The 12,582-nt window shown below is 32.8% G+C and overlaps 1 protein-coding gene across 1 annotated transcript in view; it reads right to left on the bottom strand.

Moving 5' to 3' along the window:
• Positions 1-699: 699 nt before the first annotated feature.
• Positions 700-12,582, bottom strand: part of Pih1d3 (PIH1 domain containing 3) — an 82,011-nt gene continuing 70,128 nt past the window's right edge. Inside the window, exons 7-8 of the mRNA XM_005404714.2 lie at positions 6,727-6,812; positions 700-1,649 (exon numbers count right to left, since the gene is read on the bottom strand). Of these exons, the coding sequence (XP_005404771.1) occupies positions 1,520-1,649; positions 6,727-6,812 (216 nt within the window). The 3' untranslated portion in view covers positions 700-1,519. The remainder of the gene's footprint in view (positions 1,650-6,726; positions 6,813-12,582) is intronic.

The following is a 12,582-nucleotide window of genomic DNA, read 5'->3' on the forward strand; positions in this document are numbered from 1 at the left end:
ATTGTTTTTGATACTGTTTCATTTTATAATTGATATAGCATGACATAACTAAAGCCCAATTCATTTTTTCCTGAGTATGCTTTCTTCTCTTCCAGACACAACTTGTACACATTTGGTCAGCTTGAATAATAATAGACTTTGTAATTAGGCCCAATGCATAGAAAGAGATACATTTTCCACTGACTAGCAGTTGTTCTCTAGAGAAGAAAAATGTTTATTACTACTTAGACTTACCCCAGAATTTACATTTTAGATTGTAATCTTAAATTCTTTTTTTTATTTTAAAGATAAAAGAACGAAAACATATTAACAAACAAACAGACATAAACAAAACAACACCAAAACAATGGAAGCAATACAGGACTTCAGACAAGATGGTAGGAAATGAACAGTGGTTGTTGTACTGCATATTGTTATCTTCAAATTGGTTACTCAGTTAAACAAATATAGGCATGTAAGATTGATCAAACAATTAAATATTAACTGTACCTTTCCATAAAGCAATAGAAAGTAGTGGTACAATTATCTAAGCTATCTTGTGTATACATATATACATATTTTCCCTTCTTTCCTTCTTTTCTCTTTTCCCTCAACCCAATTGTTTTCTTATTGAGCAGTTTCTTTCCCTTTCATAATAGCTATTGTACCTTTTAGATTTTATTTACTCTTTCAGGTTCTTAAACTAGTGAGACAATGTGGTATTTACACATGTGGGTCTGATTTAAATTCTTAAAATGCAGCCTTTATAAAAGATACTAAGAAAACAAAGAAGGACACATTTTTGATTCTGTAACCTCAATGACTGAAATTCATAGACAAAGCTTCCTTTCCATTACCCAGTGCCCAAGAAGGTCATGGTGGCAATGCAAATGTTTAATATTTTATGAAATTCTCTTAGTTTAATGTTTTAAAACAATCACTTAACCCAAAATCTCAGTCTAATTTTTCGACTTTATCATGTCACAAACTAGATGTTTGATATGCCCTTAGTAATTCACATTGATGTCAGGAACATATGTTAGTTGTTCATCTCTTCAAGATTTACTCCTAGTTAATTCCACACTTCTATAGTGATGTGAGAGGTCAAGTTACACTAGCGTTAAATTATAATATATAAACAAATGATTGTGAAATAATTTTATACAATAGTGCAGAAGAGTCAGGTGATACTGGAACAATTCATAAAAATAGTTATGTCCAATGAAGAAGAAAAATGAAAGTGAGAGCGCATAGGATTTGTAAATATGCCATGCTGTTTTTATAGTCCTTTTAAATGTCAAGGATTTGAATTGACTAAATATAAACATAGTACCCCAAAAGGCATTGCTGATGATTATTAATGTAAAGACATTTTTGGTTTTTTGGTGCTGGGGATTAAATATCACTAGAATTGAATACCTTCCCTTTCTAAAATGGCATAATAATAATTAAGAGAATATAGAAGACAGTAGTATTCTTTCAAAGTTTTTCAATTGTTATCAGTATCTTTTTACCAACTTTTCTCTTTACTCATACAATCTCAGAAAAAATTAATAGAATCAAACTCTCTTTTCATAGTCATGGTGACCTCTAGAGTCTCATTCTCTGGGATATAGAGAGCTTTAGCACTGCTGCATTCCACAGGTTGGGGAAGGTTTACCAACAGCTTCCTAAAATAAAATAAAAACCTAGAATTAGATTCCTGAAGTGATATACCACTTTGAATAACACAATAGAAAGTAATGTATACCATTACAATGTTTGAATCCCACCCTCAAGACAATACACCAATATTTAGACAACATAAATGCCAGATAAAAAATATACTTCAATAATTAACTAGTCTACCAGCTTTGGGACTTAACAATGCAAGCAGATAGCCGGGTGTGGTGGTGCATGACTATAATCCCAGCACTCAGGAGGGTGAGACAGGAAGATTTCTACAAGTTCGAGGGCAGCCTGGACTATGTGGTGAGTTCAAGGCCAGCCTAAACTGCATAGTGAAATGCTGTCTCAAAAAGACAAGAAAAGTTCAAGCAGTTGTTTTAAGTGTCTCACCTTTAAAATCAACTATGGTTATAGACACCAAAATAGAACCATGCAACTTTGGAGGACAGCTATGTTGCCAGTCATATTTATGTGTAGAGGGAATGAGGTTGACTGGGAAAAATCTGAAAACTGGAATAGTTCTTCTAATAGAGCTTTAGGCTGAGTCTTTACTACTTTATATTTTCTGAAAATCAGGCCTGGAATGATTTCAATACCAGGTCAATGAAAATGCTTTACTCTATTTGCTTCTGATTGTTTCTATTACACATTGACAAAAATTCCCTGTGAAAAATTGCTGGGTTTATATTGCAGGTTATGACTGAGTTGCTGGATAGTTGTATGATTTAGATGCATTGCTGGAAAAAGATATTCACAATTCTGTCTTAGTAGTATGAATCTGAATTATGCATGCAGTCAGCACATGCTAGAATCTAAAGAAAATTAAATGCTTGAACCTCTTGTTACCTCAAATTCTCAGTGGAGAAGGCCTGAATGTTTCTACAAAATGTGGACAGAAAAATTCTTTTAGGCCCAAATCAGTAAATAAATCTGATATTTTTAGGGGTTCTTCTTGGATACTTGAATTGGCAACTAGTGTTTGAAAACCAAACCCTTGAAAATCAATTTCCTCTACTCATTTGAAATGACATAAATTCAGAGGACTGGGCTTATTAAAAATATTTATTATACATTTCTAAAGGAGAAATTTTCTTTGTCTCCTATTCCACTACAGATGGGGCATGAGAAACACACCTCTACCTGAAGCAATAAATGGCAGAGTATTTCAATGTAGCTTATGATATTTGGCATCTCAAAAAAGTAAGCACAAAAAACAATTAGATCCCATCCATTAAAGCTATTTACAACCTCATGATGTACTAGAGTTGGATTCGTCTCATCCTTTATTCTATAAATGATAATGTATTTGCTGAAAAAGAAAGCCAAGTTTAAAGCGGTGGCTTTGCACTAAAAGACAAGTGAAAAAGGTTGCAATGATAATGTGTACTTCTCTGTCCACAGAAAAATAAACTGAAAAGAGACAGTTAGCGGTTATTAAAATAGTCCATCTATCCTTGTACTTCTGCCTAGTCCTGCCTCAGAAGTATGGCTTCATATAGTAAAATTTGAAAGACAGAATCATGCAATTTATTTAGATTCTTAGGAGAAGGGTAGTATTTTTATCTAGTCTGGTTTCCTGTCTGATGTCTGTACAAAGATTGATATTTAAACAAAATGAAAATTCTATAAATACTTATCCAGGTACAATTCATTAAAGGATAGAACTGCCTCTTATTTTGGTGTTCCCCTAGTGTTTATCAGGTTATACATGTCTGTCAAGTGCATAAATAAGTGAATAAAAAGCAAATATTCAGTCATTACAAAATATTGGAATAATTATCAGAGATGAATATTATAAAATATGGATAAACATTCAAACACAATCTCTGTGCCTTTACATTGATAAAATAATGGTTTCTAAAGAAGTTCCAGGGCAGGAGATGTAGCTCATCGGCACAGCACCTGCCTGGCAAGTGCTAGGTCATGAGTTCGATTCCCATTACCAAAAAAAAAAAAAAAAAAAAAAAGAGAAGTTCCAATTTAGGTACTAAACAAATATTTATCCAGTATTAATTTTCACTAGAAACTATTTAAATGCAGAAAAATAATTGTTATGGCTTGTATCTAGGTGTATCCCTCCAAAGCCTCATGGTCATAGGTGGAGAATTTCGAAGGTGGCTGGATTAGGGTGTGTGAATGTGGATTAAAGGTGTGATACTGGGATTAAGGGGGTGCATAATGGAAGCCCTGCCTTGGATATGGGTGGTACCAGTCAATAAGCTTGTAGCCTGGATGGAATACAAAGGGACAGAAAAAGGCAGGGTTGCTACTGCTGCTGCTGCTCACTGCCATCTGGCTACTCTGTCATACCATGGATTATTTCTCCGGTGTGATGCTCCTCTGCCATGTCACCTTGCTTAGAGCCAGCCGACTATGGAGTGAAACCTCTACAAACTGTGAGCCAAAATAAATCTTTTTGCCCTTTCACTTTAGGTGTTTGGTAGTTTGTCCCCAAAACAAGAAAAGTAACTAAAGCAGTAATATATGAACAAATAATATGAAAACAAAAATTTATCCATATAATTAACTCAAGTTCATTGAGTTCATTGAACTCAATTTTAGATACCTCCATGCTTACGTTTATATTGGAGAATTTAAATTTATGTTGCTTACAAGTTATTTAAATAAAGTACAAACTTGTTCTGTTCATAAACACATAACAGAATTTTTATTTATGCAATTAGTGAAAATTACTTGGTTTGAGTGTCTAGGTTAAAAACAGACATGATCTTTTTAAAGTTTCCTGTAGTGGTTATAAGTATTTGCAAAAAAAGTATTTGCTTCAATTTAGCTACTACAGAACTTATTTTTTAGGTATTATGGTCTCTGAAACTCAGTCAATTCTCAATCTGAATTAAAGGAGCACAGCAAAGGTATGATTAATCTATAGCAGTATTCAACTAAAAATTAATTTATATTTGTCTTTAAAATGTTTTATTATCACATTAAGGTATTCATTTATGATATTCTATGAATTCACTTAGAAAAATAATGAAATCTTGTATTAATATGAAAGTAGATTCTGGGAAATTATTCCATCTTTTTCTCTGTTTTACCTACTCCATGTTGAAAATTTACATGCCAACAACAATTGAGAATAAATTAAGAATCCAACAAACTATTTCTTTTGGTTGCATAATGCTAAATATCTGGTGTTTATGGCTAATTCTAATTCAGCTGACTACTGTTTGAAATCACTAGTCAATTCAGTTAAAATAAATACACTTGTACCTTATAGATACATGAACAGAATGTCCACTCTTAAATTTTTCTTGGAGTAGATAGACATATTGATATAGGATGTCAAAGTTAGGAATGAAAAAAGTTAGGTGTCACTATATATAAATTGAAAAACAACCCATTTCTGATAATATGATTTCAGATGTTGGAACAACTCTATAGGATACTGAAATATTTGGAAAAAATGATAAATTCTATCTTTTGTCTTCCATGGTAATTTTCTTAAGAGGTAGTACCTCTCTGCACTGAACATTTAAAATGTAAATACAGTACATATATTTTTCACTTGTGTATATAATTTATATCATTTAATATATAAGTGTAGCATACAAATGACTAGTGTAGCCCATACTGTATGTGGAAAAGTACCTTGGTGGAAGTATGTGGAAAAGTACCTCATTTAGTGGATTCTGATAGATATCTAGAATGACAGCATAGCCAAAGCAGGTGCCTAAAGATTGATGGAGACAGTGAAAACTGCTAGGGTAATGGAAATTAACTCCATGATGTACAAGTATGTGTGTGGAATTAATACTTGTGTAAATATCATAGAAGACTGATTGCTTAACCGATTTTCCTTGCAAAGATTGTGTGCAAGAGTAAATACATGTATAAAATACAATGAAAAGAGAAAAACAGTTGAAGTTACTAGTAAAAACAGTAAATGAAATTTTTATAATATAAGACTTTTGCGCAAGAATATATTTTTGAACTGATATAAATAGTAAAAAAATTGGTATGTATTTATCTGTAGATAATAATTGCATTAAATACTTCTACTATAGAAATCAAAATTAAGCTATGTATGTACATTGCATTGTTTACACAGCCTTTTCTAAGAGGAATATTTTTCTTATTTTCTCAAAGCCCTAAGCTCAACAAAGGAAATTATAAGTACTGATAATGGCAGAAAGAGAAACTCCTATCAACTGCCTGCTTCCCAAGTCCAGTTTGAAATGTCCATAAGTTACAGAGAAAGGAAAACTGCAATCAACCAATGTGTGCTCACTGTTATACATCCAGATGAAAAGTGAATACAGCAACGAGATATTTAGATATTTTATTTAAAATACACCAGTTTCCATCAAATCTCTTTTTAAAGAGTCAGGTTTTGGGAGACAGGACTGATTTATCCATGTTTCAATAGAAACATTTTATATCAGAATTTTACTCTATGTGTGTTTGGGGAATATGATTTTAAGCTATATAATAAAAAGACTGTGTTTGAGAATATAAAAATATTTAACTGAATTATTCCACCATCTGTACTACTTTTAAATGTATCCACACAAACTGAGGATCTAGTGGTAGATTAACTATTAGAATTTTGTTTTAAGTAATTGATAAGTTTTTTGTTGAACTTCTTTTTGTTGAACTTTTAGATGAACATAATAACATTTTATCTAGTAGCCCCACAACATCCAAAACTTTTAAAGATATTACTTACCTTATGCCTTCACTACACAAAAAAAAAATCACACTTAAGACTTACAACTTCAGGGGTTTTCACCTGTAGCTATTTATTCTGACAGAATAAATACGCTAAATACAGGGATTTCACCTGTAGCTATTTATTCAGATAAACTGTATCTGAATGTCAAGGATTATGTTTTGATGGCATCAGTCCACTCTAAATGTATAGATACAAAGTTAAAAAAAGCCTAGGTGTTTCCAAATACATCTGTACTTGTATTATAAAGATCAAACATTTGAAGGAGTAATTGAAAGTTCACTTTTCTTAAAACTTCAGGGAGAATACAAAGTAAATGTATACACCTTTAAAAAGAGTATTTACTAAAGACATTGTTTTGTATTATTCCAATTTTAAATTTTACTCACTTATTAGGAGTACGAAGATCAAGGACCACTTCCTGGATATCAATTTGAATTTCAGAAGGGCTTGTATTGGGCAGTTGAATTTTAACCTGAGAGAAAATGAGAAGAAAAGATACTTTCATTTTCTGAGTCTAGGGAACAGTTAGTTTGGAATGTGTAAAAACATATGAGGAAAGGAGAAGTAATATTTATTAAACATCAGCTATGTGCCAGGTAATACTCTTTCCTTATATTAATCATGATATATGCCCATTTTATAGGTGAAGAAGCAGAGCAGTTTAGTTAGTGCAACTATCCAAGGGCAACTATCTGTAATTTAACAAAAGACTATCTGATTCCAAAACTATATAAAAACCATTGTGGTTACGTGCCTACCATCTTCATTGTCTAAAGTTCACTGTTAAGAGTTGGTGGACACCTTAGACCACCTTTCTACCAGTGGGTCATTTATAAGAAAATGGTTATTTGTCATGTTAAATATGGTTTGGTGATGCCATCTTGTAGTCTCTGGTTAAAAAATACCATACACATTTCCTAGGGAAGTGTAGGAATCCAGAAAATGTTGCTAAGATAACAAAAGAGAAATAACAACATGAACCCCATCTCCCTGAAAGGACTGATAACTGATTGAGTAAGGATTCACATACAAATAGCGCATCTCAGTTACCCCAAGCTCAGCAATTCCCCTGTTATGTATATACTCAAGAGCACTGAAAACAGGTGTTCAAACCAAAACGTGTATATAGTGTCTTTGTTCATAACAGCACTAACCGAAATAGTCAAAAGGGAATGGAGAAAAAGAAAGAAGAAAGGGAATATATACATATATATAGATATATAGATATATATATATGGGTAGTTGGGATAATTGTACTGTTGATGTCTACTGTTTTTTTTTTGAAAGGAACAGTTAACGCTTAAATTCTTTGAACAATTTTGCATGCTTGTATCTAGTAATCTGAACAACTAATTTGAAGACAACAACATGCAATATAACAACCACTGGTGAATTCCTATCATCTTGTTTAGTGAAGCTCTGTATCGTTGCTAAGGGTTTTTAAATTAGTTTTTATTCTCTTTAATGGTTTGATCAATCTTGCATTCTTACATCTGGTAATCTGAGTTACTTTGTAACAATATGTAATATAACAACCACTATTAATTCCTATCAGTTTGTTTTGAAACCCTGTATCATTTTTATTGTTTTTGCTTTGTTTTATTTTTGTCTATGTTGTTGTTATTTTGTTATTTTTTGTTCTCTTTAAAATAAAAAGGTATAAGCGATCTAAATATGCATTAACTAGTGAATGACTAAAAAAAAGGTGTTGTATCCATACAATGGCATATCATTCAGCCATAAAAAGTCATACAGTACTGTTGTACTGATGAACCTGTAAAACGTTATACTAAGCGAAAGAAACCAAGCACTAAAAGGCATATTTTTATGATTCTATTTGCTTACATGAAAGGTCCATAATAAAAAACTTCATAGAGATAGAAAGTAAATTGGAGGTTTCCAGGAGCTACAAAGATGGGGAAAAGAGGGATTAACTGCTTAATAGGTCTGAGGTTTCCTTTGGGGCTGGAGAAATTGTTTTGGAATTAGATACTGGTGATGACTATATAAAACTATAAATATACTACAATGAATGTCATTAGTGAATGTATATTTTACCACAATACACAGTCTCATCTCTCTAATTTACAGTCTTGCATTCTTTTTTGATGGAACTTGTGTGTGTGTGTGTGTGAGAGAGAGAGAGAGAGAGAGAGAGAAAGAACATGACATACAGTTGTTTATAAACAAAGTAAATGCAATTTAACGTTCAGGTAAATATGAAGCCATGTCTAAAAATAAGTTGGATCTGAAACTTTTGGAGATTTCATGGCTGGAATGGCCAGAACAAAAGCAGCAAATTATCAGGGAAATATATTTCAAATAGTGGGACAAATTGGAATTCCTTGTAAAAGCTTAAAGTAGGCAATCATGTTTTTGTGATGTAATATAGTAAACTAATACATGCTTGTGAGTTATATTTTATTGAGTCTGTATTTAAACAAACATGTGTAAATACAGTATGCTCTAGAGATGCTACTATGTAAGTACTTCTTATGATTATGTTTTCATTAAACAAAATTATCTTCCAATTTATTATTTGAAAGACTCAGATCTTCGTAATTAGAGATGCTTTAAGTGAAATAAATACAACATTTTTCAAAGAGGCTCAAAGTATATGAGCCTTTTATAGGACAAAAATAAGTTCCACTTCTACTGTAATAAGATTCAGGTTAATAGTGAAATTGATACTTTCTTTAATAACATATGTTGACTCATCATCTAGATGAAGGAATGCAAATAGTTTTTACTTTGAAATGTTTAGCTCTTTTAAAGTAAAATATTATTTGTCTAGGGTTAAATGACAATTGAAGAGGAAAAGAATTATGATTTATATGCAATTTAGATATAATTTTAGGTAGAACTTCAAAGTGGATCTTCAAATCATTTGTAGTTGTAGGAAGAGTAATTCAGAAACTTCTCATTTTTTCTGTTAAGAAATTTAGATTATATGCTAAAATGATTTCAAAGGAGGAACACGAGAAAGGGCAGATTAGGTGGAATGAAGCACATTAATATTCACAAGATAGATTTTATGAAAGATCATAACAGAAAAATCCCTCTGAAACATGATTAATACTTTTAGGAATACTTGGGAAACAGACAAGGCTATTAGCTGACCTGTAACTGATTGTGCTGAAGACCAACTACCTTGGTAAATATTAGTAAATACAGGGTGCCACTGACCGATTTAAAGAACTGAAGCTCTTTTCTTTGTGTAGGATGCAATTGAATTCATTTTAAAGAAGGAATTGCTTTAATAACCAAACTACAGAAAACCACTAAGGATTTCATGGGGGAAACTTTCAATTTTGGGGGAGCTCAACCTTTAGAATTAGATCTGAGTTCAAATTCTAGGTCTGTCATTTATTATTTTTTGATATTTATGGCTCAAAACAACAATAAATCTTTGTTATTTCACACATTTTCAATGGGTCAGAAATTTGAGAGTGGTTTAGCTAGGTAGTTCTGGCTTAGGGTCTGTCATGAGGCTGTAGTCAAGATCTTGGCTGAGGCTGCAGACATCTGAAGTTTTGACTGGAGCCAGGCAATTAATATGGCTGTTGGCCAGAGGCCTCTGCTCTTACCACGAGGACTTCTTCATAGGGTTGTTTGAGTGCCTGATGATTCTACAGCTGTCTTCTCCCCAGAATAAGTGATCCAAAAGATCAAGGCAATACCTATAAAAATGCAACCTCAAAAATTACACTTTCATTTTTGTAATATCTTACTGGTTATACAGACAAACCCTATTCACAATATGGGAAGGTAGTATATAAAGGGAAGAGTGTCAGAAGGTAAGAATCATTGAGGAACACCTTAGAAGCTAACTGCCACAGTACCCATCTCTAACTTTAGTGGAAATGTTGGCTTTTTGGCCTGGTACTTAAAAAGAAACAAAAAAAAGGTCCACTTATTTAAGGTTTCAGTTTCAGCTTGATTTCAAGCAAGTTGTCAAACCCTACTTGGTTAATTTAATTTAAGGCTTTCCTGGAGAGAAGTAAAGGTAAGTCAAAGTGTTTACAACTTATTTTCAAAGGCCTTGATTTATCTTCTGATATATGTTGCAGTAGAGCTGGCTCACTATACCAAATTCTCTTAGGAGGGGGTCATTATTGAGGTATTGTCATTCTCAGTTTGAGTTTTTGTTTTGGTTGTTTTGGAGATTAAAATTAGGGCTTTTGCACTGAGCTACATCCCCAGCACTTTTTTTTTTTTTGAGACAGGTTTCCTTAAGTTGCACATTTGCACACTGGGCTCTAACTTGTAATCCTCCTACCTCGGTTTCCCAGAGTGCTGGGATTACAGGATTGAGCCACCATACTTAGCTCATTTTGGTTTTTAAAGCTTTTCTTTCCTGCCTTGCTCTTATAGGAGATTTATAGGGCAAGATGATCCCTGAAAGACCATATTTTTATAATCTGTAAGTGATTGATACAGGCACCGAACTCTCCTGATAAGTGTATATGTTCTTATTACAAGATGTATGAAAATTCATGTGCGATGTTCAGAATAATAGGTGCTCCACTGAGGTCGTCCATTCTAGATTTCCTGTTGAACTGTCACTTTGTCACTACCAGAGAAGGAGACTAATTTTAAAATACCTTATATGTAACTTGGACAGACTATATAATACTAAAATTTCAATTAAGGTTTTGGACCTACACTTTGGAAGATAACCTAGCTTAATATACGGATTATAGATATAGTAAAAATATTTCTATTTGACATAAATAAAAAGTCACCCTAATACATTTGATTCTTAGGAAAGAAGACTGAGGTCTTTTTAAAACTAAACAATATAAAGAAACTTTAACATAAAAGTTTGGGTAGGTTTCATTTTGTTTTTGTTTTTGTTTTTGTTTTTTTGAGACAGCTCTTGCTATATAGCTCAGGCTGGGCCTGAACTCACTATGCAGTCGAGGCAGGCCTTGAACTCATGGTGATCCTCCTGCCTCAGCCTCCTGAGTGCTAGGATTACAGGGGTGGCCACCCCACCCACCTTCATTTTGAATTGTTTTAATAATTTAATTTCCCATTGTCTTAACTATGGAAACATATGTAAGATTTTTTTTCTTTCCTGATCCATACTAAGTATCTTATAAAAACTCTCATGAACAATGGTATCCCATAGGAAAATGAAAAACATTAAAGATGATGGATCCCTACTATAAAATTACATAGATAGATAAATAGATAGATAGATAGATAACAAGATATGTATTAATGCAGACACACTTATACTCCAAAACTAGGGCTCAAAACCAATAGATCATCTTCTTAAATTAATGGATACTTTTTCTATAATGCTTACTACTTTTAAGCATTCCAGTAGTATATTGCCATATCTCTCCTTTTTAGAAAAAGTAGTTCTTACAAGCATTGACTCCCCTCCTATCATGAGCGTCAAGAGTGAATCCAGCACACTCTGGAGTAAGAGTACTTACTTAACTTCACCCCAGTCACTCACAGCTTTACCACCGCTATCTTTTTGAGACCACCAGAACTAAATTTATTATACTTTTATTTCTATTTGTCAATAACCACAAGAAGTTTCAGATTCCTAAGTCATTCCTTGTCACCTAATAATTACCATATGGATCTTCATATGTCACTCTGTTTCTATTTCCTACCTGTCATCAACTTTCAAAACTCTTCCATTAGGTCCTTTGAAACAGGAGGTAAAATTATAGAAAGAGGAGGTAAAATGATCATCTGAAGGAAAGGCAGTCCATGGGGAATGAACAGTAAGGAATCAGGAAAAAGTAGCTTGGTATATTGGAATATCAGAAAGAAGATCAGAATAAATAGAATATAATGAACAGGGGAGAAAATGTGACAGCAGAGGAAACTAAGATTGGGTAAGGGTCAGACATACAGGAGCACATTGGTCAGGATAAGGAGTTTGGATTTTGTTCCAACTGCAGTAGAAAAAATTGAAGGTTCTGAGGGAAGATGTGACATGATCTGATTTACTTTTAAAAAGCGTTTCTTATACCCTGTGTGAAAAAGCTATAGGGATGCAAAAGTTGAGGCATGGGGAGTATCATAATGGCCCAAGTGAGACGGATGATGGCAGTATGTAAAATACAGGCAGTTATGGTGGTAATGAAAATTGGATGGATTTAGCATATATTTTGTTTTTTTTTTTAATTTATTTTAAGGATAAAAGGAGGGAAACATTAACAGACATACAACATTTTACAACATATCACAAGCACAATACAGACAATACAGAGTTC

Source organism: Chinchilla lanigera, unplaced genomic scaffold (assembly GCF_000276665.1).
Source record: "Chinchilla lanigera isolate Chin_1 unplaced genomic scaffold, ChiLan1.0 scaffold00089, whole genome shotgun sequence".
Taxonomy (NCBI): Eukaryota; Metazoa; Chordata; class Mammalia; order Rodentia; family Chinchillidae; genus Chinchilla; species Chinchilla lanigera.